This window comes from Ammospiza caudacuta, chromosome 14 (genome assembly GCF_027887145.1).
Source record: "Ammospiza caudacuta isolate bAmmCau1 chromosome 14, bAmmCau1.pri, whole genome shotgun sequence".
NCBI lineage: Eukaryota > Metazoa > Chordata > Aves > Passeriformes > Passerellidae > Ammospiza > Ammospiza caudacuta.
The window spans coordinates 4,680,867-4,705,221 of record NC_080606.1 but is presented as its reverse complement, the minus strand read 5'-3'; the positions used below and the strand labels follow the sequence as shown (position 1 = coordinate 4,705,221).

At 54.1% G+C, this 24,355-nt stretch overlaps 2 protein-coding genes and 5 non-coding genes across 7 annotated transcripts in view; 1 reads left to right on the top strand and 6 right to left on the bottom strand.

Annotated features, from left to right (window-relative positions):
- MPP1 (MAGUK p55 scaffold protein 1) overlaps window positions 1-13,576 on the top strand; it is an 18,574-nt gene extending 4,998 nt beyond the window's left edge. Inside the window, exons 2-12 of the mRNA XM_058813971.1 lie at window positions 1,443-1,583; window positions 1,920-1,998; window positions 3,000-3,085; window positions 4,170-4,238; window positions 7,115-7,311; window positions 7,574-7,680; window positions 8,501-8,581; window positions 9,177-9,257; window positions 9,621-9,823; window positions 10,155-10,229; window positions 12,145-13,576. Of these exons, the coding sequence (XP_058669954.1) occupies window positions 1,443-1,583; window positions 1,920-1,998; window positions 3,000-3,085; window positions 4,170-4,238; window positions 7,115-7,311; window positions 7,574-7,680; window positions 8,501-8,581; window positions 9,177-9,257; window positions 9,621-9,823; window positions 10,155-10,229; window positions 12,145-12,321 (1,296 nt within the window). The 3' untranslated portion in view covers window positions 12,322-13,576. The remainder of the gene's footprint in view (window positions 1-1,442; window positions 1,584-1,919; window positions 1,999-2,999; window positions 3,086-4,169; window positions 4,239-7,114; window positions 7,312-7,573; window positions 7,681-8,500; window positions 8,582-9,176; window positions 9,258-9,620; window positions 9,824-10,154; window positions 10,230-12,144) is intronic.
- On the bottom strand, window positions 13,559-24,355 carry DKC1 (dyskerin pseudouridine synthase 1). Its single transcript, XM_058813970.1, has 15 exons — window positions 24,271-24,355; window positions 24,018-24,079; window positions 23,495-23,581; window positions 22,873-22,964; window positions 22,199-22,383; window positions 21,686-21,750; window positions 21,028-21,154; window positions 19,938-20,068; window positions 18,962-19,105; window positions 18,405-18,525; window positions 17,597-17,715; window positions 16,520-16,623; window positions 16,053-16,119; window positions 15,295-15,453; window positions 13,559-14,934 (listed from the first exon to the last, which is right to left on the bottom strand). The coding sequence occupies exons 1-15, from the start codon at window positions 24,284-24,286 to the stop codon at window positions 14,866-14,868; spliced, it is 1,548 nt and encodes a 515-aa protein (XP_058669953.1). The 5' UTR covers window positions 24,287-24,355; the 3' UTR covers window positions 13,559-14,865.
- On the bottom strand, window positions 17,239-17,314 carry LOC131564134 (small nucleolar RNA SNORD83). Its single transcript, XR_009275361.1, has one exon. It is a non-coding gene; the product is annotated as a small nucleolar RNA SNORD83 (small nucleolar RNA).
- Window positions 17,926-18,169, bottom strand: LOC131564136 (small nucleolar RNA SNORD17). Its single transcript, XR_009275363.1, has one exon. It is a non-coding gene; the product is annotated as a small nucleolar RNA SNORD17 (small nucleolar RNA).
- On the bottom strand, window positions 19,660-19,794 carry LOC131564142 (small nucleolar RNA SNORA36 family). The gene has a single exon (XR_009275368.1). It is a non-coding gene; the product is annotated as a small nucleolar RNA SNORA36 family (small nucleolar RNA).
- Window positions 20,757-20,832, bottom strand: LOC131564139 (small nucleolar RNA SNORD83). Its single transcript, XR_009275365.1, has one exon. It is a non-coding gene; the product is annotated as a small nucleolar RNA SNORD83 (small nucleolar RNA).
- Window positions 21,363-21,606, bottom strand: LOC131564135 (small nucleolar RNA SNORD17). Its single transcript, XR_009275362.1, has one exon. It is a non-coding gene; the product is annotated as a small nucleolar RNA SNORD17 (small nucleolar RNA).

Sequence of the window (24,355 nt, the reverse complement as noted above, 5' to 3'; positions counted from 1 at the left end):
CAGAGCTGGATCAGCCAGCAGCATTCCAGCACATCCCTACCAGAGCTCATATTATTGTGGTTTGGTGCCATGGCTGCAGCCCAGGAGCAGGTGCTCTTCACTGGCCTGCCCAGATCTGCCTCCTCCCCTGGCACTGTGGGGCTGCAGCTTCTCCTGTGCTCCTGGCCAGGGGTCAGGGTGGGTGAGACTGAGCTGGGGCAGGGGCTCAGGCTGCTATTTCCCAGCTCCTGCATGGAGCTTCTGGCCCTGGTGCTCAGTTGACAAGTCAGGCTGTGTGAGGAGAGGTGTTGGCTCTGCCTGTCTGGGCCCTGCCACATCACTGATGCAGGACTGAAGCTGATGAGGAGTTTGCTGGCTGTCCCTGCAGCTTTGCTGGCTGTGGCTCTCAGCTCAGGCACTGCTGGGAGGGAGGGTGCAGGCTGCAAACTGGGCAGCAAAGCCTGGAGTCTGGTGTGGAGTGGGACAGCCAGGAGGGTTTGTTTTGCATCCTGAGCTGGTGTGGGAATTTGTGCCAACAGGGCAGAGGCTGCAGATCAAAGCTGATCTGGGTTTTGCTGCGCTAGCACTGATCTGGGAGAGGCTTGAGGAAAGTCCACTGCACTTGGGGACAAACAGGCACATTTGTGAGCTGTGTGGAGACATTGCCCAGTGTGTCTGAGGGATTTAACAGGACTGTGTGAGGCTTTCTTGGGCTGTGAGGGAGAAGCTCACTGGGCAGGATGGATTTGCAGGTCTTTGTATGGGACCCCAAGCACTCTCTGTCAGCCCTGGTGCCAGCACATGCTGGAAACCAAGAACAGGGATTTCCTCAGGACTGAAAGCCTGGCTTTCCAGTGCAAACCAGCATGAAAGGAGATGGGGCTGGAAGGGGAATGGGATGTTTCTGGCTGGCTTGGGAGCGCTGCCTTCAGTGCCTGGATGTTGGCACTGCACCGTGTCAGTTGCCCACTGATGTAGGTCAGGAAAGGTTGAACTTGCAAACTAAGCTGGAGCAAAGCCTGGCTCCAGTTCTCAGGGGTGAGTCCCAAACTGTTCTGTTCACGTGGTGGAGAAATCCTGGGCTTTATGCTCTGCAACAAGCTACCTGTGAGCCAAGTGCTGATGCGACACACAAGGAGTGTTTGTGACTCTTTGCTTCAGAAGATCAGCTGTGAACTCTTTTGGCTTCTTCTACCTCTGGCTTTTCCAAATTTTTCTTACCTCTTGTGTTTCCCACCTGGAAAACTGCAGATTAAACCCACATCCACATCTCCAAGGCTCAAGTTCTTCTGCTCCTTTTCTCTTCTTGCCCTTAGTGTCTTCTCCTCCTGTGTGCACCACCTGCACCGCAGGCACCTTAACCAACTCCAAAGTAACTCAGGTTTGAGTAGCTGAGCCCCAGAGCAGGGATCAGCATTCCCAGGTGGAGCCCCTAAACCGTGGTCTCTGTTTTGCCCCGACAGGCCATGACTCAGTCCCCACACACCCTGACTGAGGACATTTACACCAACGGCTCAGCGACCCTGGGCAGCCCCTCGCACAGCGGCCGCGAGGTGCGCAAGATCCGCCTCGTGCAGTTCGAGAAGGTCACCGAGGAGCCCATGGTGAGAGCTGGCAAGGCCGCAAAGCTGCATGGCACCCGGGGGTGGAGGGGCAGCCTGAGCTGAGCCAGCAGCCTGGCTTGAGGGAAACAGTCACTGGAGATCTCGGCCATGGGAAGAAGGTGCTGGACTCTGCCTTCTGCCCAGGGAGCCGAAGCGAGCCCTGCAAAGGGTGGTGGTGCTTGTGCCAAGAGGAGCTGCAGCAGCCTGAGTTGGCCTAGCAGGGTCTTCACCCCAGCCACTGCACAGCCCACTGTGGATATGGGCCTGGAGAGGACTTTGTGAGGGCAGGAGAGCTCTCCCCTGCAGCGAGCAGTCATGGATTTTCCTGTCTTGCAGGGAATCACGCTGAAGCAAAATGACAAGCAGAGCTGCATGGTGGCCAGGATCTTCCATGGGGGCATGATTCACAGACAAGGTAACGAGGCCTTTGGAGAAGTGGTGCATGGGGTGCACGTCTGCAGGTGGTTTCTTCCCATGCAGCAGTAATTCAGGTCCTCAGCACGGCTGGCTTCCCCCTGTGACATGGACATCTGTGCCTGTTCCTCCCCTAGGGATCTGTCAGGAGCTTGGGACTCACTGGTCTCTCTGCATGGTTGTCATATTAAAACACTGGAGGCTTTAGGGATAAATAAAGGGCTGGGGGAAGGGCTCTCCCAAAAAGGAACTGGAGATCATCTGTCTCTGTCTTGTGATGGGGTCACTGTAAGAAGAGATGGATCATACCCCAGGGACCTTGGGGGAGGCTCTTCCCATTCCTAAAGTGCACAGGTGGGACAGGCATCCTGTAGATTGGCTCTGCAGACCAAAAGAAGGTGCCAAAAGAAATAAATAGGTGCTATTTTCTGGTTTTGGGTCTTGCCAAGGAGGCGTGGATACGAGATGTTCTCTGCTTAGAAGAGGCTGCTTTTCCATCCTTGGATCCAAGTGGGAAGTCTGTGCTTACCACTGCCAAAATAAGACAGGAGCCATTCCAATAACATTACTGGAGCCTGGTTTTTAGTAGTATATCTGAGGCTGTAATCTGCCTGGGTGTATAAACTGAAAACACATAAAGTGAGGAATGCTTGTGTTAAAGGCCCTGTAAGGAGGTTGTGATTGGCTTCAGGTGAGGTACTTGGGGCTGTGTTTGAAATGCTGATGCAGGTGCTTTGACCAGTCCAGAGCACTTTGCACACAGTGGAAAGCAACCTGATGACCTTAGGACTGGCTAGGTGTGTGTGTTGGGTGGAGAGGGAAGAATTCATTCCCCTTGTGCTCTCCTGCCATGTGCTGAGGTGGCGTGTGTGCTTCCCGAAGCACTGCCAGGCAAACACTGCAGTGTCCTGGCCCTGGAGGCTGATGGAGCTGTGTGAACTGGGTTTGGTGAGCAGCTCTTGTCCTTTTTCTGCATTTTTATGTTTTTCACATTGCTGGCAGGCTCCCTGCACGTGGGTGATGAAATCATAGAAATCAATGGGCAGAGTGCGAGCAACCACACAGTTGACCAGCTGCAGAAGATGCTGGTAGGTATCTGTGTGTGTCAGGGCTGTTCCCTGGGAAGGACCCCTTTGCCCTGCATGCTGTGAGCATTCACCCCCTCCCATACACCAGAGCCTTCACACAGCTGCCTACATACAGCAGTGAGGTGTAGCAGAAACCATCCTGCACGCAGCCCCCTGTGCTTGCTGCTTGTTTCTGGCCTCCTGGGGCAGCACTGAGGGCTGTTGAGTGGGTCCCTGACATGTGTTGATCCTGTGTGGGGCTTGGAAACCACCTCTGTTTGCCAAGGCTGCTGTGCAGCTCCTGCAGACCTGAGCCACACGTGCATGTCATGTTGGTGCCATTTGCCTGCTGCTGAGGCTGTGCTGATCCTGTCAGGCCCTTGCCAGAGACAGCTTTGGACAGGGCCTCAGAGCTGCCTGGGGTTCATACATTGCTGATCCTGATCTCTCCCCAGCACATGACACCTTGTTGGAGGGAGGTGGTGCTGCTGCTGAGAGCCCCCACCAGCAGCCTAAAGCAGGAGGCTTGGCCTTGCCAAAGTGCCACAGGGTGTCCCTGCTCCAGACAGCAGGACCAAGGAGGAGCTTGTCTTTGGTTTTGCCTCCTGAGAAGAGTGGTTGGCCCAGGAGGCCCCTCCAAGCCTCCACACTGGTTGTCCCACAGGACCATGTGGGGGTTGTGATGTGTGTGAGGCAACAGTGGCCTGTGGCAGGCAGGAGAGTGCTGTGCTCTGATGTCACCAGGAGGGCCAGAGCAAGGGGCCACCATGGAGGGGACCTGGAAGAGTCAGCCTCTCCTCCCAGGCTCCTCTCTGGAGCAGCCAGAGAGGAGATGATGCAGATCTCCATGTTCATTCTGGTGGTGCTTAGCAGTGCCCACAGCCAGACCCTTGTCCCCCATGGGAATGACACAAGTATGGCAAAGCCAAGCACAGCTGTTTTTGACCAGGCTGTGGTGTCCCCCAGCAGCACAGCACGGTGGGGTGCCCAGGAGCCCTGCCTTTGCAGGCCCTGGCACTCAGCACCTCCCTGCACAGCTTGCTGCTGTTGAGCTGCCTCCAGACACCACCTCCTCCAACTCTTCTTTCTCCCCTTTGTTCACTAGAAAGAAACCAAGGGGATGGTGTCATTAAAAGTCATTCCCAACCAGCAAAGCCGCCTCCCTGCTCTCCAGGTAAGTGCAGCCTCTGGACCATGGGCAGTGCTGGGACAGGGCTGTGGGGCAGGGTGGGACACAGCAAATCATGCAGGACATGCTGGGGACAGAGCTGTGCTCAGCCAGGGGTGTCAGGGCAAGGGGTGCCTGCCTTGTCTGAGCTGCTGGAGGGACCTGTTCTGTGCTTACATCCCTGCAAACAGCCACATGCTGGGCCTGTGTGGGTGTTTTCACCCAAAGTGTGTGCAGGAACACAGGGCTGGCATGGCTGAGCCACCAGTGGTGCTTGGGGATGGGAAAGCAGTGGCAGGTGCACAGCAGGGAGCACGTGAGGGTCTCCTCCAGAGCCATGGCTGTGTGTGAGAGGGCAGCCCCTGCTCTGTGGTCCCTGCTGTCACCAAGGCCGGGTGCAGCAGCCCCAGTGAGGGTGACATCAGTGCGGATGGCGCCATGCACAGCGTGGGAGGAAGGAACAGTGGGGGCAGGAAGGCAGTTCCTTGCACCTGCTGTCACTGCCAGGGTAGGGGGGCCGTGCTGTGTCACCAGGGGATGACACCTGCGGGGCTTTGCCTTTGAAGTCCTGCTGGGGCTGAAATAGAGCAGTGGGCAGAGCTGTGTTCTCTGCCAAGGCTTCAGGGCATTGTAGCTGAGTTCCTGTCTTGTCCTTGTGCAGCCCCTTATCATGGACAGGCAGGGCAGGGAGAGGAGTTCAGAGGCAGAGGGTGGGGGCTGGATGGTGCTGGGATGGGCTGAGGGAGCACACATCCTTCTTTACCCAGAGAAGCTGAAGTTCTGAACGTGGTGGCAGGTGTTGGTGGCTCTGTTTCTTCCTCAGTTTATGCTGCCCCCAGTCCTGCTCAACCAGCTTTGCATGTGTGTTTGTTAAACACTGGCCCTGTCTGTCCTTCCCTGCTGTCAGTCTGCCCTCCCTGTCCTGACCCAGCCAGCTCCAGTTGGCCAACTCTGTGCCAGGGGAAAATCTACCCCAGAGGAAAAAAATGCAGTTGCTGGTTCACCTGAGGCTGGGAAAGACACAGGGACAAACTCCTTCCCAGCAGCACTTGTACTGCTCCTGCTGTGCAGGGCAGTGGTGCTGTCTGCTCCCCAGAGCCACAGCTGCTTGTGTCTGGGTTTGTTGCAGTACCACCACCAAGACTGGACTCTTTGGATCCCCATGGTCACCTTTATCTCAGTGCCTGGCAGGCAGGGTGGTGGAGATGCTGGCATCATGATTTTCCCCTGCCTGGGCTCACAAGGTTGAGTGTCTCCTGGAGCAGGTCTGCTTGGGAATGTCTTAATGAAAGGAAACACAGAGCATTCAAGGCTCTTGAGGACCCCTCCAGCATATTTCCTGCAGTCCTTTGACTTTAAAAGACCAAGACTTCTCATGCTGGAGCTTGCTCAGCAGCTGTCTGGCCCCAGAAAGGGGCTGGCAGCAGGCAGGCAGAGCCCTGTACAGCTGTGGGTGATGTGTGGAGCTGGCATCTAACTGATGTAGGAGGGGTCTTTCCCAAATGTCCTGGCTTGGGACACCAGTGCTGCAGGAGCAGAGAGCTCTGGGCAGGTGCCTGGGCAGTGCCTGCTGTGTATCCTTCATGTTTGTGCTTCCTGGTGCCAGAGAGTGCTCTCAAAGCAAGCAGCAGTCCTCATCCTGAAAGGAGATTCCACTCCTATTGTTTTGCCTAATTTCATTTTCTTGTCACCCCCTCATGCCACAGCTTGATCCATATGGTGTTTTCTGGCAGTGGAAGGGGAGCCATGTTTGTGTCCTGATGGCTCTGTGCCTGCAGCAGCACAGCTGAGGGAAATGGCTTTAATGTGGAACAAGGGCAGCATGGTCTGTCCCACCAGGGCAGGATGAGTTTCCAGGCCCTGCCTATCACATCTGAGGACAGGACAGGCATTACCCCATGTGAAACTTTTCCCCCCCTTGCTACATGCTGTGTTTCTCGGGTTACTAACTTGCTAGGGTCATGCTCAGCATTCCCTAAACTCTGCTTTTCACTCCTAATGCTCTGCACTCTGCCTGGCTTTGCCTACACTCTGTCTGACAGGGTCCTGCTGGGAGTGGGTGCTGTGGACTCCCTCCCAAGGAGCTGAGCAAGCAGAAGGGACAGGGAAAACAAACTTTCTCACACCTTCTTGTCCCTAGAGCTTCCCCAGCCTCAGGAGGGCACACAGTGGCCTGGGAAGCCATAGCAGCAGCTTGTTTCCAGTTGCAGCTGTGATGAGTTTTGGAAGATGCAAAAGGGCCCAGGACAGAGCAAGGCAAGAATAGATACAGCACTGCAGCCTTGGCTCCCCAGAGGCCTTGTGCCATGCAGGGATTGCCCAGCTATGGGGAAAGGCAGCACAGAGCAGCTGAGATTGAGCCATGGCCTTCCCTGTTGCAACATCACCTCTGTGCTCACCCCGCTGCAGAGCCCAGCTGTGCGCCGTGTTGGTGGGACTCCTGTGTGGCTGGCCCAGCTCAGCAGCACTGTGCAGCACCCAGGGCACTGCAGGGAGCTCCATGGCAGGGTTTGAACACCACCTGTGGGTGTGGGGGTGCCTAGAGGCTGCAGCCCTGCCATCAGCTCCCAGTCAGGCCAAAATGCCCTCATCCACTCACCACCTCATCTCACTACAATTCCGTGCCCAGGACTTTCCCCCTAAGCTTTGTGCATCTCCTTTCTCCCCACACAGCCTCGTGGGGCCTGGAAATGAGCAGGGGCTTTGTGCCTGGAGCCATCTCTGCAGTCACTGCCTGGGAGTGTAGTGTGGGGGCCAAGCTCAGCCACCCTGTATGGAGTTTGTGTTGGGTAACACCAGTGTCACTGCTGGGACAAGCAGGAAAATGTCCCCTTCATGTGTTGCATGGCCAGGCTGACTCTGGTCTCCTCTCTGTTTTGCAGATGTTCATGAGGGCACAGTTTGACTACGACCCCAAGAAAGACAACCTGATCCCCTGCAAGGAGGCGGGGCTGAAGTTTCAGATCGGAGATGTGATTCAGATCATAAACAAGGACGACAGCAACTGGTGGCAGGGCCGGGTGGAGGGCTCCTCTACTGAGTCAGCAGGACTCATCCCTTCTCCAGAGCTGCAGGAGTGGTAGGTCCCTGCATTTGCCCAGAAGGGCTGGATTTGGGAGTGGAGGAGGGAGCAGTGACCATGTGCTGTCAGGAGTTTGTGTTGGGTAACACCAGTGTCACTGCTGGGACAAGGAGGAAAATGTCCTTTCATGTGCTGCAGGGTGAGCTTTGCCTGTTCCAGCAGCCAGCCTGTTTCTCTTGCATGTCTGAGGGACAGTCCTGCTGCTGTGCCAGGGTTTGGGGGACAGCTGGGCCATGGGGGTGTGCTGCTCTCTTGGCAGGCGTGTGGCGAGCGTCTCCCAGCCCAGCCAGAGCGAGTCCCCGAGCTGCAGCCCCTTCGGGAAGAAGAAGAAGTGCAAAGATAAATACCTGGCCAAGCACAGCTCAAGTAAGTGTGAGCAGGGCAGTGGGCCCAGCCCCAGCCCTGGCCATGCCCCTGCCTCTGTCCTCCTCAGGAGTCAGCCAAACAGCCCAACTGTGGCAGCAGTGGAATCTCAGATACCCCACAGCTGTCAGCTTTTTTAGAGTCTCTTCTGCAGCCTTCATGTTCCTCATGTGGCCACAGCTGTGTCCCCATGTAGAGCACGAGGCCAGGGCTGGCTCAGCACTGAGCACTGAGCTCCCCTGGTGACAATCCCTTGCACTCCTGGCTCTGTGAGCTCAGGCTCCCCAGCCCCAAACCTCACAGGCTGCTGAACCCCACGGGGGAGGCAGTGGCAGTGCTGCTGCTCAGCAGTCAGGAGCAGCCTGAACTGCTCCCACAGCTGCCAAGGCCTGTGCCTGGTGGGCAGGAGCAGCACCCCATGCTAAACTGAGCCAAGAGCTGGCAAAGGTGGGTGCCCAGGGACTGCTGGCTCCTGGCCCGGCCTGCAGCTCCAACCAGCAACAAACAAGGCTGTAAATCACCCAGATATATAAAGCTCCCCCAGCAATAACCTCCCTGCAGCTTCTTGCTGCCTCCACCCCAGCTCCCAGGTCCTACTGTCCTGAGCAGAATTACTGAGCAAAAGCAATGGCTTCCCTGGCTTCTTTGCCACTCTGCCCCTCACATGCTGCTTGCTCTTTTTCAAGGGTGGATGAGCTCCCAGCCCAGTCCTGACCACTGCTGTCCATTTCCCCTGGCTTTGCTCTGACACACAAACATGGCTCATGCTGGTGTGGCCAAGCCAGTTCTGACCCCTCCATGTCTCCTTTCTCCTCCACCCCAGTTTTTGACCAGCTGGATGTTGTTTCCTACGAGGAGGTGGTGAGGCTGCCTGCCTTCAAGAGGAAGACTCTGGTGCTCATTGGTAGGTCCTGTGCCAGGCATCCTCTGCAGCACAGGGACTGTGTGTGGGAACCAGGGGGAACCAGGACTGCACAGGGGCTGGGGCAGCATGGCCTTCGAGACCTAGTAATGTCTGGGGAGCATTTCTTCAGTCTGCAGCAGTCATCCCATCCATAGGCTGACCCCCTCCATGCAGCAAGCATGGTCTGGCATCTGCTGCAGTGCTGGGGAAGAGTTAATTCAGGCATTTGCAACTCCTGAGTATCTTGATGGAAAATCTCTATTAAAAGCAGCTCCGCAGTTGCATCAAAGCAAGCACTCCCACTCTGTGGGGACTGAGCACTGGATTCCATGGGCATGGGCCAGTCCAGCCAGGCTGGTTGCTCTGCAGGCAGCAGTCCTGTCTCCAGCTGGGGCTGGAGATGAGCATGCCCAGGGCACAAAGAGCCTTTTCCAGGGCTGGAAGACACCACAGGCCAGCCCAGAGAGCACATCTTGGGCAGGGCCCAGGCCAAGCTCTGCACTTTTTGTCAGACCCAGACCTGTGGAGGGGCCCCAGCATCCCCCACCAGGCTGCTCTGAGCCCAGCTCCAGTGTCCATCTCTCTCTCTCTCCAGGGGCCAGTGGTGTGGGCCGTAGCCACATCAAGAATGCTCTGCTCAGCAACAACCCAGACAAGTTCATGTACCCACCCCCATGTAAGTACCAGCACAGGATGCATTTCCTCTCACCTCTTTGACCCAGGACCTTCTGACAGCAGGTGGGAGGTGGGGAGATGTTCCTCCAGCACCACCAAGCCCCTGCAGTCAGATCCCCACATGCAAGGCCTCCCTGCCTGCAGCCCCACATGGAGCCACCTTTGCCCACAGAGGCTGCAGGGCTGCTGCCCCCACACAGACACCTCACTCTTTCATCCAGTGCCTGTCCCCAGCTGGCTGAGGGACTGGTCCAAAGCAAGAACCAGTTAGCAGGGGATTAGTACAGCTTAGTCTTGATGCCTGCTCCACTCTGCTCCCCCCTCCTTCTGGGGGCCAGCACTCACCTCCTCTCTCCCTCCCCAGACACCACACGCCCCCAGAAGAAGAATGAGGTGGATGGGAAGGACTATTACTTTGTCTCCACCGAGGAGATGACCCGGGACATCTCAGCCAATGAGTTCTTGGAGTTTGGAAGCTACCAGGGCAACATGTTTGGCACCAAGTTTGAAACAGTGCACAAGATCCACCAGCAGGACAAAGTTGCTATTTTGGACATCGAGCCCCAGGTAGGGAGCAGGGGAAGGGGTGGGTGGACAGGGGCTGCCACAGATGGCATTACCTGGGTGCTGGCTGTCACTGTCCCTGCCCTCTCTTCCCAAAGGAAAAAGCCAGCCAGCCCTGGGTGGCATTTCCATTCCCAAGGCATGGGTACAGTGAGGGTGTTCCTGTCCCAGCACACACCTGGCTGTGACAATGGGGTGCAGGGATCCTTTTCCAGGAGTCCACCCTGTGAGCTCATGTCCCCAGAGAGGGGACATGTCTCCTTTAGCCCCCACTGCAGCACAGTCCCAGCCTGAGCAGGGCCACACTGTGGTGACTGCACCCCTCTCTCCACAGACCCTCAAGATCGTGCGCACGGCTGAGCTCTCCCCGTTCATCGTGTTCATTGCCCCGACAGACCGGGCAGAGGACGTGAGTGCCACCCTGTCCCCTCCTGTCCCCTCTGCGTGGCCTTCTTGGGCCATGGCAGCACCTGCTACACCACCACTGTACTCCTGTCTGCTTGGCTGAAGTCAGCCCAGACCTGAGCTGCCCATTCCTGCAGCTGTAGACTCATCCCACAGCACAGTCCCAGCACAGTGGGGCAGGAGCTTTACCCTGCCATCAGCTATGCAAATAGACACACAAACAAGAGCTGCTTTCATTCTTTGCCTCATTAGGATGCTGATCCCTTTAACGTGAGGATGAAAGCAGCACTGATAGCAGTTAGTTAACTCATTCAGTGCCAAGCCTCAGGCTGGCAGCCACAAGCTGTATCACTTCCCAGGAAGCCCCTGGATGCAGGGATGCTGCTTACCCTGCCCTACACCCCAGCCAGGCAGGGAGAAGGGAAGAGAGGCCAACAAGAAAACCCAGAGCTGCTCCTCCTGGATTCAATGGCAACAAGGCCGCCTCTTCCAGCCTATTGTGTTTGTAAAGCTCAGGCTACAGATAGTATATTTATGCAACCTTCAGAGCAAGTGTTGTGCAGGCATTTAGAGGAACATTAACTGCCTGATGCAGCAGGCTGGGGAGGGGAAAAGATCTCAGAACAGAAAGGGCCATTCTGTCACCCATCCAGAGAGGAATCACATCCTGCTGCAGTGGGCAGGGCCAGCCCTGCTGCCAGGCACTAAATATAACCCTGCAGCTCGGCTCACTGAGGAGAGGGATGCGGCAGAGTTAGTGTGACCCCGCAGAGCTCACATGAGCAAAGGCTGCTGCTTGCCCTCCCTCCCCTCTCCACCCCCAACAGCTGCTGGCTCCATCCACAATATAGGAAAATTAATTTTGTAAGAATAGATGAATGTTTTCAGTAACTCTCTCAAGATGAAGGTAGCTAAGCAGTATCTTAATTTTTTGTTTTTGCCCCTAGGGTAATAATTATATTTAAAGTTTGTCAGTGTTGAACTGAACACCTTAAAGAGAGAAGCTTGCTGTGCCCTGAGGGATGGCACATATTACTGTGCCATCTGTAATGTTTTTAGTGCTGGCCACTAAAAGTATCAGTATTGTGATATATACCCAGCTGGTCTAACAAAAAAAGAAGGGAAGGACATAAAGATTGGTCTGCTTTGGGATTATTAATATGTCTATTTCATCTATTAATAATATATTTAATTATATAATAGATATAATTAATATAATCTAATAGTACCCTTTTAGATCTATTTAAATCTGCACAGAGCAGAGCTCAGTGAGCACTGCACCCCAAGCTGTCCCTCCTCCCCAGGCACAGAAGCTGCCTGTCTTTCATGCTCCATTAGGGAAATACATGGAAATGGTCTGGACCTCAGTGCCAGGGGCAGAGCTGCTCATGCACCCCTGGGCTGTCCCTACAAGCTGGGCAGGAGGGAAGAGGCAGCTTTGCTTTTCCTATTGAAGTGCAGCACTAAACCCCAGCCAAAAGCAGTGCAGAGGCAGGTAGAGCTCTGCCAGCTGGTGCTGTTCTGGTCAGGCTGTGGGAAGGGAGCATCCTGCAGGGATCCCACCTCCATGGCAGCCTGGAGCTGGTGACAATGCCCACCAGAGCACTGAGCAGCCTGCTGCTTGTCAACCTTCTCCCTGGGAGCTGCCACAGAGCATTTCAGAGGTAAACAGAGAGCCAGCACGCCTGGCCTCACTCCAGCAGCTAACCTGATGTTCCCAGCACCACACAAAGCCCAGCAAAAGCCCCAGACACAAGCCCAGAGACCACACAACAGCTCCTGGCCCATCAGACAAGCTCTAAGCATTCTCTGTGCTGGTACTTCCCAAGCACTGGAGCTGTTTTGGGAGGTGTTGGGAGGGTGTTTGCTATCAGGTGTGCTGTGAAGGTCCCTGCTGAGCACTGTGCTGTCCCTTGCAGTCAGAGGCGCTGCAGCAGCTCCGCAAGGACTCGGAGAGCATCCGCAGCCGCTACGCACACTACTTCGACCTGTCCCTGGTCAACAACGGTGTGGAAGAGAGCCTGCAGCTGCTGCAGGAGGCCTTTGAGCAGGCCTGCAGCTCCCCACAGTGGGTGCCTGTCTCCTGGGTCTACTGACAGGGCACCTTCCATCAACCATCCTGCAGCCACTGGGAAACACCTCCTCAGCCTCCCCTGCCCCACACAGCCCAGCACAACTCCCCTCTGCTGCTCCACGGACATGGTCTCGGTTCACATTCTCACAGGGTGCCCACAGCTCCTCTCCTGGGGGAACAAACACAGGGCAGAGGCTGCCTGGGGGTGAGCCACCTCTTGTGACACTGCAGGGCAGGGCAGTGGCTACAGCAGAGCCCAGGATAGCTCAGAGCACAGCTCCCTGCCCTCCCGGGGCAAGGGAAAGCACAGTCCTGCTGTAGCACCCAGCTGATCCTCCCTGCAGCAGTCCCAAGGGATGTGGCAGAACAGACAGATTGCTCCTGACATGGCAGGAATGCACAAAACTCAAAACCCTTCCTGGAGGCCATGAGGCTTCAAGGAAATCTAAGTCTTAGGGAGCTTCTCCCAGTTTAGAGCTCCTCCACCCAAGGGGTTCCTCTCACAAATGGGGAAGATGATGAATGTGGCATGAGTACCCCCAGGCAGGCCTCACCCCATGTTCCCAGGCTGGAGTTTTCTCATTCACCCTGTGCAGCCATAGGTGTAAAACCTCACTGTATTGGAATTCTCACCGTGCAGCTTGGATTGTTCCTGCCTGGCCAGAGAAACTGGGCAGCAGCTGAGCCAGTCCCACAGACCAAACCCCCGAGGGATTCTTCAATGGGTAAATTACATCCAGCCACAACTATCTGTTGCATGCAGTAGAAAAGTGTCTACAAAGATCATCCAGGCATGTTTTCCAGTCTAGGGTGTCTCTCACACTGTATGCAAACACAAAAGCCATGCTGACCCCAGGGTTTGTACTGACTCACAAGCCCCACACCACCATGTCTGGGAAGTATCACCACATCCATGTAGGTGAAAAATCTCATTTGTGTGTTCAGTCAGCTATAGGGGCAAGGGGAAGGTGGTTAAGAAGTCTTGTGCAATTTTTTTTTAAGGATGCCAAAAATAAAAATCTATGTGCAATAGGGACCTTTGTTCTGATCCACTGCAGGGAAACAATGAGCAGCAATAAATGTGTGCTGAAACATTGCCATGGCTGGTGTTTTACCTCTCAGGCTGGGCACTGACAAAGCAATGACAAAGGCTCATCAACATGACCATTTCTCTGCCCCAGCAGCTTCTTCAGGAGAGGAGCAGAGGCTGGGTGTGTGGTAAAATCTGCCCCATGAATGCCACTGACCTTTTGGGAGGAACCAAAGGAGCAAGAAAATCACCTGTTCAAAACCGGAAGTTTTATTAATTTTTTTGTAAAAAAAGAGTAAATAAAAATGGACCTTTTTTTTTTTTCCGTGCTCAGGTTGTAACACCCACCAGCTGCTGTCCCCTCTGCCTGCATCTCCAGCACTGGAGGGGAGCATAGACCATTAAGACTAAAGCAGTGCACAAGGTTAAACCAACAGTTAACAGAATCTCTGCAGGGATCAAACTCAGAACAAAACAGCCTGAGGTTCTTCCTCATTAAAAGGAACTCAATTCTGGCTCAGCACTACCCCTGTGACAGAGGAGAGACCTTCTGCCCCCAGCAAGTAATTCCAGATAGCTTAGCAATACAACAGATTTATCTGAAACCGTTCAAGCCCACAGCCAATGAATGCCCCTTGGCAGAGCTGCCTCTAACCAAGCTTTTCCTCAGGAGGACTCCAGCCCCAGCAGCATGAAGAACATGTTGGTCACCTCCTGGTCACCTGCTGCCCTCCAGCCTTCACAGCACACTGGGCATCAGAACCAGGCAAGGCAACCAAAAGCTTTGCAGTCCAACAAAGGGTAGAGAAGAGCAAAGAGCCAGCCAAAGGGACACACTGCCCAGGTCACTGAGGCTGCTGGGCCTGGCAATCAGCACACCATGAACAAGCACAGCCTCGTGGTATAAGCAAAAAGGGGGAATTAAATTCTCTAATCCTTTCATGATAAAGGTCAAAAAAGGAGTGAAAAACAATCTGAGTGGACTGTTTGTTCTCATTTAACTGAAGGTGAAGCCAAGCATGTGGCCAGATTAAAACAAAACACAGTCCTTCAGAAATAACTGATCTGTCCCCATGGAAACCCATGCACATGGGCTGTGACAAAGCCACTCCTCCAGGAAGCAACACATTCTTTAACTGTCAGGTAACAGCCTCAGCCTTGGGAGAAAAGGAAGAAAGAGGCAGTACATGAGGGGGGAGACAGATTATTCCACCCTCACTAAGGTGAAAACAGAGACCAAGGAAGAGCCAGAAGCTACAGTTTCCCTGAAGATACCACTTCTGTTGGCATCATGGTGCTCAGCTTTAGAGATCAATCCAGTGCAGGGACAGTGAGGCACCCTGCTCCTCTGGCAACCCTTAAAACAGGATGAAGAGGGGCACCTGAGCAGGGCAAACACCCCCTCACTCATATAAACAGCAGAGAAGAACTTGAACTTGCTGGTTCCTCTGCCACACAGCCAGTTCTCCTCTTCTCAAGGCCTAAAACTCCTCCTCCTCACTGATGAGGTTGCTTGCTTTGGACACACCTAGCTGCTTAGTCCGAGCTCTCTTCTACCTCCTTGTGTTTCTTCTTCTTCTTCTTCTTGCTGCTGCTCTCACTGGTCTGTGGAGAGGTTGGGAAGGTCAGGAAGCCATCAAAAAGGAATCCCCCAGTGCCCATTTCAGGAAGAACAAAGAGCAAAGCAGTGCAGTCCCCACGGCACACCCCAGCACCACCCTCCCACAGGGCATCAGAGCACAGAGGGGGCCTGGCAGGAACCCCCCAACTGTCCTGGGCCACCTGCCCTATCTCCAACCACCAGTTCAGTTTAAAATGCACCTCTAAACCATCCTCCTCTGCTGTGGAAAGCCTGGCACTCTATGGACACACACTGCAGGCTGCTGGTGCACTAATCCTGGAGGTGATCAGGGACACACAGCAATCTCTACCATGCTGGGACCATGGCAGTACCCCATTACATACCCTCTCAATTTGTTCTCCCCCACTCTCAGCTGCCTCTTGGGCTTTCTTCTCTTTCTTCCTCTTTTTCTTTTCCTTTTTGCTCAACTCCTCTGGTGGTGGGGTGGCAGGGGATGGAGGGGTCACAGCTTCCTCGTTTTCACTCTCTGAGTCTCTCTTTCTCTGTTGGGGGAACACACTGTCAGACACACCAACACCTTCCAACAGAGCTCAGGTGAGGGGAAAACTGACTGCCTGATTCAATACAACTTCATTTAACAACAGGGTGATTTGCAGACTCCGTCTAGGATTTGCTTCTGCCAGAACTGCCCCTTGTATTTTTCAGTGTTTCCTGTATCCCAAATATTAGTTTAAAACACTGCTGCACCTTTCCAAGGGCATGCAAAACCCTGAGTTAGGGAATTTTAGGTGCAACTCTTGCATGGACGTTTCTGCAGCTCTTTGTTGTCTCCAAAAAGGTTCTCTGGCACAACAAATATCTGTTGTGGCTCCATACAATATAATTTCTTGTGCTGTGTTGAAGAATTTGCCCAGGGCCAGTAGCTTGTGTCTGAGCTGCAAATCATGCCCTGGGTGGTGGGAAATTGCTGCAGTCCCAGGCAAGGAACTGTGAATGGGCACTGACCTTGTGCCTAACAAAGGGCATGGAAAACCCTGGACTAAAAATTGTCACTGGACCAAAGTGCAGGTGCAAGGTGTGTGCAGATAATGGGAATAACAAGGGCATGAAAAAAGAGCCAGAGAGTACTGGCAATACTCACTTTTGCAGCCCTGTCCACCTCTGAAACAGCCTGGTGATCAGCAGCTGCTTCTTTCCTGGAAGCATCCCTGAAAGAAAAGATCCCAGTGTTGCCCAGGACAGTCACTGCCTCGTGCTGCTCTGGCCTGTACAAATCCCTGTCCCCTCCCAAGGGCTCTGTAACCACCCCAGAGCTGGGGGAAGCTGGTGTAGGGGAGACCTGCAGCCTGCACCAGGGCCAGCTGGGCTGGGCACAGCACGGCCTCCCCCTTTGATTTAGCAGACTGACTCCCTCTAAAACCACTGCAGGCTAAAAAGGGATAACTGTCTGCTCAGGGCCTCCTTCCAACACTGCCCAAGAGCACTTCAAGAGATGCAACTGCACCCCACAGGCCAAGCCTAACATGATGCATGCACAAATAGCAGCATCCAGCCCAGCCCTTGGTCCCCTCTGAACAACCCTGTGGGAGGCACACACCAAATACCCACCTGTAATCCACATATTCCATCTTCCAGGACTCTGGTGTGCTCTCATTGGGCTTTCCATGCTTGTCCAGCAGACCCTTCTGGATCATCATCTTCTTCTGACTGGCCTGAAAGCAAAGTGCCACAAATCAAACTGCAGCTCCAGGTAGGGAAAATCCTCCCTCAAGCTAAGAGGAGGGAATCCAGCTACAAGCCAACAACTACAGCATCATCTATTTACCACTGTTCCAAGGGCCTTAAAACAAATGAGACATAACATTCCCTGCACAGAAGCCTAAATCAGACAAGAGGCATCTTTATCAGTAGATAATGGCCAATTTGATGGGGGAGTCACAGCAACAGTAACACAACTGCACATCATGGAGTCTGGATCTTTGACTGGGTTCTTCCAGCCTGACCTGCAGCATTTGAGCTGGACCACTTGTTTGTGGGGTTTTACAAAGGACTCCAAAATGCTTGAAGCATCCTGTATTACCCCACCTTTGCCATGAGACAGATGTGTTAGCAACCCCAAAGCTTTCACCTGAACCACAGGAATGGGATGAGCAACTTGGCACAGAGCTCTGAGTCCAACCTGCATCAGGCCAGCCTGGCTGCAGCTGAGCTATTACCACATGCCTGAGGTGGGAGAGGAACCCAACACTGGGTGTTCCCACTTCAGGCACAGTTTAGTGTGCATTTAAGCAACAGAAAGAAAAGAAGCTCCTGCCCAGCCCCTCCAGAGCCATCAGCAAGGGGTGATGGATGAAGGTCATCTTTGCACAGAGTGCTAATGCCATCCACTTCACATCATGTGGCTCTTCCCCAGAGGAGGGCTGGAGCTGTGCAGAGCTGAGGAGCCCATGCCTGAACACCAGCAGTGGCCCCCAGACTCTTTTGGGAAGGAAAGCCTCACTCCCACCAGCACTGGTCTGCCACAGCTGGCACTGGAACTGCCACCATCACAGCTCCAGGAGACCACAGCAGGATTAGAGCAAGGCCCTGCAGAAGGCACAGCTGTGCCCAAGGGTGCCAGAGCCCCACATCCCAATGGCTGGGCTCCCACCAGTGCCCTGGGACTGGCCCCAGGCCCACACTCACCTTGGGGCCCAGCCCCCATTTCCTGGGGTAGGTGTCTCTCTCCATGATCACTCTCTTGATCTTTGCCACCACGCCGTGGTCACACGTGGAAATGACAGCTGTGGTCATCAGGGCAATGGCTGCAGAAGCAGGCATGGAGGTCAGTAACTCCTGAACAGCAAAACTGGGACAGCCTGTTCTGCCTCTGGCAGCACAAAGATGACCAACACCCCCACCAGTGTCACCCCAAGGACTCAGTGGCTGTCACACAGCTTCTCTGAAGACCCTGGTTAATGCTGGAGTCCCTTTGCACTGATCTCCAGGGGGTGTGCTGTGCCTGGGGGCAGCATGTGATCAGACACCATCCCTCGTCCCAGTGAGGCTGGAGCCCCCCAGGAGGGGCTCCAACCCTGCCAGCACTGCTCCCCTCCTGCAGGCAGCCAGCCACACATCCAGCAGCCCCCAGCAGGACACTGGGACACTGCAGGGTGTCTGGAGGCTGCACAGCACCCAGAGCCTAGAACAGGAGCTGGGTGCTGCAGGAGGGCAGCTCCACTGCACTCAGAGAATGGATAAACTGTGTCATCACCTCACACGAGCACACCTGAGCATCACACAGCTGCTGAACCCCTCACACCTGGCCCGGGACTGATGCAGCCACTGCTTCTCAACATCCTGCCCAAAACCAGCTGCCTTGGGCCCACATTCTCCATGAGGAAGCACTAATTAAACCTTCTGCACACAGGAACTAATTTGTGGTGCTCTTACTGTCACACATTCTGTTATTTCTGCAGTTAGCTGGACACAAGGAGAAGGAGGCATTCCATACCTAGGCAGATGGCTTCTCCTTTTGTGGTGATGACAACAATCTCCTGATTAAGCTCAATCCCATCCTCATACCTCAGAACACCAGGCAGCATGATCTTGGCTCCATAGCAAATGGCATTAACCTGAAAATGTAGGGAATGGAAGAGCTTAGAAGTTACTATGAGAATCAAAGTATGAAGTGTCTCTAATTTTTAGATTCCCACTGACATTACCATCCCAGCAATATCATCCCTAAGTAAACAGGGATTTTGTCCACTACATAAAACTTGGGAGCTTTGTAAGGAGAAAGCAAAGCACTCGTCACAGCAAACAACAGGTGAGGCAGATCTCTCATAACCATCATTGTCCTCTTTAAGTGAGGAGAGCAGATTCTGTATTTAATTCATGGCTCCTGCCCCTTAGTGCTGCTCTGGCAGCAGCCACATGAGGATCTACACAAGTCACCATCAGGACAGCACTGGATATCCCATGGCTGCTGATCCCCTGTGTGTTCTACCAGCTGCACAAGTCAGGGGGGCACCTTGCAGTGTCTGTCTGTCCCCTGCCTCAGGAACTCACTGCACTGTCTTTCATGACGAGCCTCTTGTGTGAGGTCAGCAGTTTCTCCAGGGGCAGGATGACCCTCCTCAGGTAGCTGTCATCCTTGTTGTTGTCATACTGCCACTGAGCATCCAGCACATCATGCATGGTCACCATGTTGTCCTGCAAAGGCAAAACCCTTCTAAACTCTCCCACCATGCACAAGAGAACAGCTGAAGTCCAAGAGCAAATAGGAAGTTAAACCAGACACCCACCACAAGCATGAAAACACAACTTAAGAGAGGAAAGAATACCTTCCATCAGCAGCTTGAGATCAGCCTGGCTTGAGCTGCCAGACTTGGACCTTCCTAATCTCAGCACTTGGATCTACAGCCTAAGGTTTGCCCACATGAAACTCTTAATTAACCAGCTCTTTAACCTGTGACATGGAATAAATTCTGAGAAAACTGTGAGCACCCAACGCCTGGAATTCAGAAATGACCCAGTGGTTATAGTGCCAAGAGCACAGATGGGTGGGGAAGCACTTGCACTCTGATACTGCTGCTTTGCAAAAAAAAAATTAGTTCTGGAGTTTGGACCAGCAGCAGGATCTCTCTATGACCTGAAAGAAAAGACTGTACAAGTGTCCAAGATCTCACAAGACTGCACCTCCCAGGCTCATTCCAATGAACCCCATTCCCTGAGGTGTTCACACTCCTGAACTCATGGACACCAGGGTCTGTAGGCTGAGAAACACAGGTGACATAAAACAAACCTTCAGCCACCACAGTGAACTTCCCAGTCACTCACTGTCCCAAAGTTTAATTACCAGAACAGGAGCAACATCCTGAACTGAACTCAACACTTTGGTTACAGACCATCCACAGCAAGAGCTCTCACTGCTCTGGGCTATGCACAAACCTCCTCCTAACACTGTGGAGCTCCCAGAGTCCCCAGGAGCTGCTGCAATTGTGACAATGTCAAAGGGGTGGCTACATTTGAGGTGCCACTGTACCGTCTCTCCCAGGATGCCCGAGCGGACTCTGCGCAGCTCCTGCATCTGGCCCCCCACGCCCAGCAGCAGCCCCAGGTGCACACAGAGGGTTCTGATGTACGTGCCTGCTTCACAGCTCACCCAGAAGATACCTGAAAGGCAGGGCAGGATAGAGAGATTTAGATGTTGTAGAGCGTTTTCTTTATTTGGTATATTCACTGTTTAATTTGTGGTTTTGCAATCCTTCTGTATTGTCCTCCCCCTGTCTTTAGAGTGGCACAAGCCCCCATTTTGTATCCTATGTTTCTAAAATTAGAATTGTTCCCTCATTGTTATTCTATTCAGTTAAGTGCTAGTTTTTCTGTTTGTTACCTGGCCACTCCCTGCCAAGTTTCAACCCCCCCATCCTAGCTGTCAACCCCTCCTGTCCCTGCTCTTCTCCCCAGAACCGTCCTGGCTCCTCCTTCCATTAAATGTCAATCCCTCCCCGAACCTGCCCTTCCCTTTAGAAACCTCCCTGTCAGTTCTGTATCCTTTGAAACCCCATTGGTTTACTTAAGCTGTTCTCCTGCCTTGAAACCCTCCATTGGTTTACACATTGTATTCCCTGCCTTGTGTTCCTGTCTGCCCTCAGTTCAGAGTTTTGCCATCGAATAAAGTTACCCCAGTTCCACCCCAGGGCCCGTGCTGCTGCCTTTTTGTTCCTCCACTGGTAGCTGGGATTCTGTGGAGCCCTGTCACACCCCTGTTATCACCCAGCCAGGACTTAGTGCACCCCAACATTTAAGCAGAAAATAAACCACATCCTTCAAGAGAAGCTGCATGCCCAACCCTTCCCAGAGCCATCAGCATGGGGTGATAGATGAAGGTCATCTTTGCCCTGAGAGCTAATGCCATCTAATTGACATCATTTGGCTCTTCTGTGAAGGGTGCAGCAGCACAAAAAGAGATGGGATTTGCTTCCCAGCACACCAAAGCAATGCATGAAGCAGTTACTGCTGGACAGTGGGAGGATTTAGGTCTTAAGACATGTGCCAAAAGCAGCCCATTTCACAGAAATTTTTATCAGTTGTCTGTTTCATAGGAAGAAGGCAGGAAAGCCCTCTTTTACCTAATCTTCTCTCAGGATCATACTCCACCAGCTTGCTCTCGTAGATGGTTCTGACTCTCAGCTGTCGCTTGACAGCAGCAATGAGGGGGGGCCTCTGGAACAGGGCACCTGTCAGGGTTTCAATGGCCTGAGGGAGGAAGGAGAAGCAAGAGTTTACACTTGTGCCCTAATGCAGGAGCACCTTGGAGTCTGCAGCAACTGTGACCACTTCCAAGAGTGAGAAACCACAAGGTTTACCCTAATTTTTATCCATATTTAATACAGCAAATCCAACCCAGTGATGTGGTCGAGATGCCAGTGAACACAGCCAGGGTTTTTCCATTAGATGGCAGCATGTGATCAGACACCATCCCTCGTCCCAGTGAGGCTGGAGCCCCCCAGGAGGGGCTCCAACCCTGCCAGCACTGCTCCCCTCCTGCAGGCAGCCAGCCACACATCCAGCAGCCCCCAGCAGGACACTGGGACACTGCAGGGTGTCTGGAGGCTGCACAGCACCCAGAGCCTAGAACAGGAGCTGGGTGCTGCAGGAGGGCAGCTCCACTGCACTCAGAGAATGGATAAACTGTGTCATCACCTCACACACAGCACACCTGAGCTCCACTCCTGGCCTCTCATCTCCCACCAGTGCCCAGCATGGCTGAGAGCACGTGAGACTTACCCTGGCCAGCTGGGCCTCACTCTCAATGGCATTGTGCAGCCGAACAATTCCCACATACTCTTTGCCTGAAAGAATGACAAGAGCAGTCAGGAACGGCCACTGGCATTTGATGTTGACCTCAAGGTTCACCCTGCTCAACAGCCACACATCCCCATAACCCTGAAATCCTACCATCTCTTCTAGGAAACGGGCATGGTTTATTAAGAGTTGGTTCTTCTTCCAGGGAAATAAATCTAAGCTGTATTTATTTCTTCTCTGGACTAGAGGCTGAAGCCCTAAGTTCAACTGGTACATCAAACCATGTCAGAGGTGTTTTCACTGACTTGTATCAGCCCAAGCACCAGAGAAGCAATGAAAAAACCACCTGAGACAACATGTGGTTTGAAATAACCCTCATGTCAAGGCACTGAAGACTAAGACTGAACTTTTGAAGTTTTAGAAACCTCCATTTTGTCTCCAAAAGCACTTCACACATCCCCAGTCACTGCAAATGGCCCTGAGCATGGAACAAACCTGCACTCTGCTGGGATTTGACCAGCCTTGTGGCCCTCTCGATGCACACAATGAGGCACCCTGTCACCTTGGGGTCCAGGGTGCCACTGTGCCCCGTCTTCTCCACGCGCAGGATGCGCCGGATCCACGCCACCACCTCGTGAGAGGATGGGTTGGAGGGCTTGTCCAGGTTAATAAAGCCAGACCTGGGGTGCAAAGGGGCAGGGAATGGGAGATAAGCATCAGGGCATACAGGGCAACAGTGCAGGAACTTTGAAATACTGTCCTGGCTGCAAAGAAATGTATTTTTATACAGCCAGACAAGCGATGAGCTCTCAGTAAGCTGACAATGACCTACCCCATCCATGCACAACAGGTGATATAATCCATGGGCAAAGAATTCTCCCATGCACTTATAAAAAACCCCAAATTCTACAAACTCCAAGCAGTTTCAAAGCCCAGCAGGCCAAGGGACTTTTCTGAAGACCCCAGAGAATTCCTTAGGTGGTTTGCATGTTTATCAGACCTGCTACAGAAAAAAGAAAACTTTAAAGGGAGAGATCAGTGGGTCCTATTTAAATGTTTACTGATTCTGCAGTGAAGAAGAAAGGTACAAGGGGAATCCAGACAGAAAATATTTTGAAGGTATTAACTGTGCAAGAAAAATAAACCACTCTGGCCTGTATTGCACTCACCTAACATAGTCAGAAATCTCTCTCTTCAGGGGATTAGCACCGGAAGGAAGAGGTGTGTAGTGTGCTGTCCTCACATTCAACTTGTCAAAGTTCTACAAAATCCAAGCAGAAGTTACAAGTCTTTTTAAGCTCCCTTGATTTCAATGCTGTTGTGCTGCAGTACATCTCCCACATAACGAGGTCTGATTTTTACATTTAAGTGACAGAACCACTTCCAAAATGAAAATGACCCAACAATGAAAACACGGTATTATTTTACAAAAATCTAAAAAAATAGAAATCCTGGACTGAAGGAGATGGGAAAGCAGCACAATATATGCATTGACAATCCAGGATAAACCGAACATTCCCCAGAAACTCAGCAAAAGCAACATGGAACCCTACACACGCCACAGGCCGTAATCAGACCCAAATGAAAAACTCCAGAAATAGGGCGGGATCTTTCCAAAGCACGGAAAAACTCACTGAACTTAAACGATACTGCTGGAGAGACACTGTAACACGATTTCTGGCGGCAGAGCACCACGTGTGCCGCTCCTGCAGCGCGGTTACACCTCCAGGCGCAGAGGACAAAAGCAGCGGGAACTCGGACGGGCCACGAGGCCGAGCAAAGCCGCCCTACCTTCAGCAGCAGCGGCCACTGCGACGTGTCCAGCTGGGCCACCCGCGACTCGGGCTTGATCAGAAAGTCCTCGGTGTGCTGGATGTCCTGGGGGGGGGGGGCGAAGTTAAGCGGGATCAGAGCGGGGGAAGCCGGCGGGCCGCGTTCCCGCCGCGCTCTCCACGTGGCCCGGGAGGCTCCGCTCGCACCACGCGGGGCGGCCGCGATCTCGTCGGGATGAGCGGGGAGAGCCCGGCCCGGCCCTACCCACGGTACCGGAACGCGTCCCTGCGGATAGGGCTGGGGGAGCCCCACGGATGGGGCTGGGGGAACCCCATCGCACCCCGAGCACGGCCCGATCCACCCCCCATTCCTCCCGGGAGGCTCCGCTGGCTCCACGCGGGGCGGCCGCGCTGCCGCCGGGATGAGCGGGGAAAGCCCGGCCGGGCCCTACCCACGGTACCCGGGACGCGTCCCCACGGATGGGGCTGGCGGAGCCTCCCGAGCACGGCCTGATCCACCCCCCATTCCTCCCCGCGCTCACCGCTACATCATCATCGGTGAGCGCCCGCTTCTCCTTCTTCCGCCGCTTCTTCACGCTGGAACCTGCGGGAGCGACACGCCGGGAGTGAGCGGCGGCAGGCCCGGGAGAGCAGAGGGGCAGAGGGGCAAAGGCCCGGCGGGGCACAGCCGCCCGCAGAGCCCTCCCCGAGCGGCGCCGCGCCGGCCCCGAGCCCTCCCCGCGCCGCTCCCCGCCCGCGCTGCCCGCGCCCCCGCCGGTCCCCACCGCTGCGCACCGTCCCCGTCCGCCATGGCCGCGCCGCGTGCTGGATCGCGCCGCACCGACCGCCCCCTCCCGCCGGGCCCCGCGCGCCGCGTCAC

What these genes read in the sequence shown, in the direction of transcription:
- DKC1 (XM_058813970.1), bottom strand. An exon ending in AGTGGCCGCTGCTGCTGAAG is followed by an intron (nt 22,965 to 23,494) that starts GTAGGGCGGCTT and finishes TGGATTTTGTAG; the next exon opens with AACTTTGACAAGTTGAATGT. An exon ending in GTGAGGCCCAGCTGGCCAGG is followed by an intron (nt 21,155 to 21,685) that starts GTAAGTCTCACG and finishes TTCCTCCCTCAG; the next exon opens with GCCATTGAAACCCTGACAGG.